Source organism: Gekko japonicus, unplaced genomic scaffold (assembly GCF_001447785.1).
Source record: "Gekko japonicus isolate JY-2015 unplaced genomic scaffold, Gekko_japonicus_V1.1 scaffold1612, whole genome shotgun sequence".
NCBI classification, from domain to species: Eukaryota; Metazoa; Chordata; class Lepidosauria; order Squamata; family Gekkonidae; genus Gekko; species Gekko japonicus.
Window position 1 is genome coordinate 194,280 of NW_015168097.1, and position 2,802 is coordinate 197,081.

General features: G+C 50.9%; 1 protein-coding gene across 1 annotated transcript in view; it reads right to left on the reverse strand.

The window, feature by feature from the left end:
• ADAMTS10 (ADAM metallopeptidase with thrombospondin type 1 motif 10) overlaps nt 1-2,802 on the reverse strand; it is a 57,910-nt gene that overhangs the window by 3,593 nt on the left and 51,515 nt on the right. The window contains exon 22 of the mRNA XM_015414760.1: nt 1,408-1,584. Coding sequence (XP_015270246.1) covers nt 1,408-1,584 — 177 coding nt within the window. The remainder of the gene's footprint in view (nt 1-1,407; nt 1,585-2,802) is intronic.

Sequence of the window (2,802 nt, forward strand, 5' to 3'; positions counted from 1 at the left end):
CAGTATTCTTGGTGCTTGGGGGGGGTGTCAACAGTGGGAGCGCTTCTAGTGTCCTGGCCCCACTGGTGGACCTCCTGATGGCACCTGGTATTTTTGGCCACTGTGTGACAGAGTGTTGGACTGGATGGCCTTTGGCCTGATCCAACATTGGCTTCTCTTACGTTCTTATGTCTGGGGCAAGTGATGCTCTGTATTCTTGGTGCTTGGGGGGGGGTCAACAGTGGGAGCGCTTCTAGTGTCCTGGCCCCACTGGTGGACCCCCTGATGGCACCTTGTATTTTTGGTCACTGTGTGACAGAGCGTTGGACTGGGTGGGCCTTTGGCCTGATCCAATATTGGCTTCTCTTATGCTCTTATGTCTGGGGCAAGTGATGCTCTGTATTCTTGGTGCTTGGGGGGGGGTCAACAGTGGGAGGGCTTCTAATGTCCGGGCCCCACTGGTGGACTTCCCGATGGCATCTGGTATTTCTGGCCACTGTGTGACACAGACTGTTGGACTGGATGGGCCTTTGGCCTGATCCAACATTGGCTTCTCTTACGTTCTTATGTCTGGGGCAAGTGATGCTCTGTATTCTTGGTGCTTGGGGGGGGGGTCAACAGTGGGAGGGCTTCTAGTGTCCTGGCCCCACTGCTGGACCTCCTGATGGCACCTGGTATTTCTGGCCACTGTGTGACACAGACTGTTGGACTGGATGGGCCATTGATCTGATCCAACATTGGCTTCTCTTACGTTCTTATGTCTGGGGCAAGTGATGCTCTGTATTCTTGGTGCTTGGGGGGGGGCAACAGTGGGAGGGCTTCTAGCGTCTTGGCCCCACTGGTGGACCTCCTGATGGCACCTGGTAGTTTTGGACCCTGTGTGACAAAGTGTTGGACTGGATGGGCCACTGGCCTGATCCAACATTGGCTTCTCTTATGTTCTTATGATGTGCTTGTTTTAAGAACAGACATGGGCAAAGATGGAACTCTAGTAAATACTTCATTTTTTTATTATGGAAATCACTTCCGGGCATGTGCAGAGTGCTTTCACCAAGGGAGCAGCTGTAGCCTGTCACCATTTTGAATGATGAAGCAGACATTCTGATCCCCAGTCCTTCTGTTTCTAAAAGCTAAGCTGCTTTTTCCAACCCTCTTTGGTCTTGTGTGAATACACAAGCATTAAAAGGTTACGGCCTATGGCTTGTTAGTATGACTGGTTCTCTAGTTGGCTGTGTTTACAGAATTCCCGTTAATTCACCCCCCACCCTCCATTGGTTAAACACAGCTAATCGGATGGGCAAACGCCTTGTTGAGCCCCACTGTTATTTTTGCCCTTGGGCATGGCTCCCCCTGCTGGCCCAAGCCAGAAAAGTTCTTGGGTTTGAGCGTGCAGTGCCAGGACAAAAGTAGAAGACGAGATTTTTGTACCTCTCCCCATTCGCCAAGCACCCACCGTGGGGGTGGGCAGCGCCGGAGGCTGCACCGGATGCTGGTGGGGGGCTTGGAGTTCTCAGGACACTGGGAAGTCGGCAAGGTCGAGGTGTGGTCGCCACTTTTGCACAGCACAATCCGGTGGCGGAAACCTGGCCCGCAATTCGGGGTGCACTGCAAGGAAGGGAGGCATTACAAGGAGAGACCAGCTGACCTCAGGGGCGACCTTCTTTCTCTACGTAACAAAATGAAACAAACAAAAAAAACCCACTTGGGAATACATGGAAAGACTGCTAAGCTGGAAAGGTGCCGGTTGAGAACCTAAAAAGACGTGTGCGTGTGTGTGCATTTGCGCGCGTTGGGTCATAGGTCCATGTAGGTTAAGATCCTGTTTCCTGGAGCAGCCCTCCCATCTGGAATGTAACATGTAACAATGTGAAGTAGATCTAGCTATTAGCCCCTCTTATTCTGTGTAAGAACTTATTTGAAGGGGAGGGGGGCTTACGTGGTGTTGTATTACACTTTATATCCTTGACTATTTGGATCTGTAAGCCACCATAAGCCGCAAAGGAAAGGTGGGATCTAAATATTTAAATAAATAGAAGAGTCTTTCTGAGAGCCAGTTTGGTGTAGTGGTTAGGAGCGCGGATTCTACTCTGGGAGAACCGGGTTTGATTCTCCACGCCTTCACATGCAGCTGCTGGTGTGGCCTTGGGTCAGTCGCACGTTCTTCCAGAGCTGTTCTCTCAAGGGCAGTTCTCGAAAGAGCTCTCTCAGCCCCACCTACCTCCCAGGGTGTCTGTTGTGGGGAGGGGAAGGGAAAGGAGATTGTAAGCCGCTCTGAGACTCCTCCAGGTAGTGAAGGGCAGGATATAAATCCAATCACCACCACCTCCTCCTCCTCCTCTTCTTCAGACCAGCCAGTCCAAAAGCCAGCCAGAAGACCTGTCCTGCCCTGTCATTTGTCCTCAGTGTCTGGTATACTGCCTCTGAATATAGAGGCTCCACTGCTGGCCATGATGGGCTACCATAAGCATCTAAGAACTGTCTAATTGGATACTACAGTGTCCACCTAGGCCAGTATTCTCCTTCCAACCATGGTTGGACAGGTGCCTCTGAAAGGCCTACAAGTCGTATACGAAGGCAACAGAAGCTTCCACAGTTGTGTATCCCCACAGGTATACTGTCTCTGCACATGGAGGTACCATGGTTAGCTATCATGGACAGTAGCCATCGTGAGAAAATGATGAATTTCAGACAGGCGATATATTCTGGAAGAGGAACGGTTCCCAAACGGTTTCTGGTCTGTCATTTCAGACAGAACCGTTTGAGAACCGGTTCCCTTCCGGAATATATTTGTCATTTCATACACAATCGCTTCTGTCCCGTTTA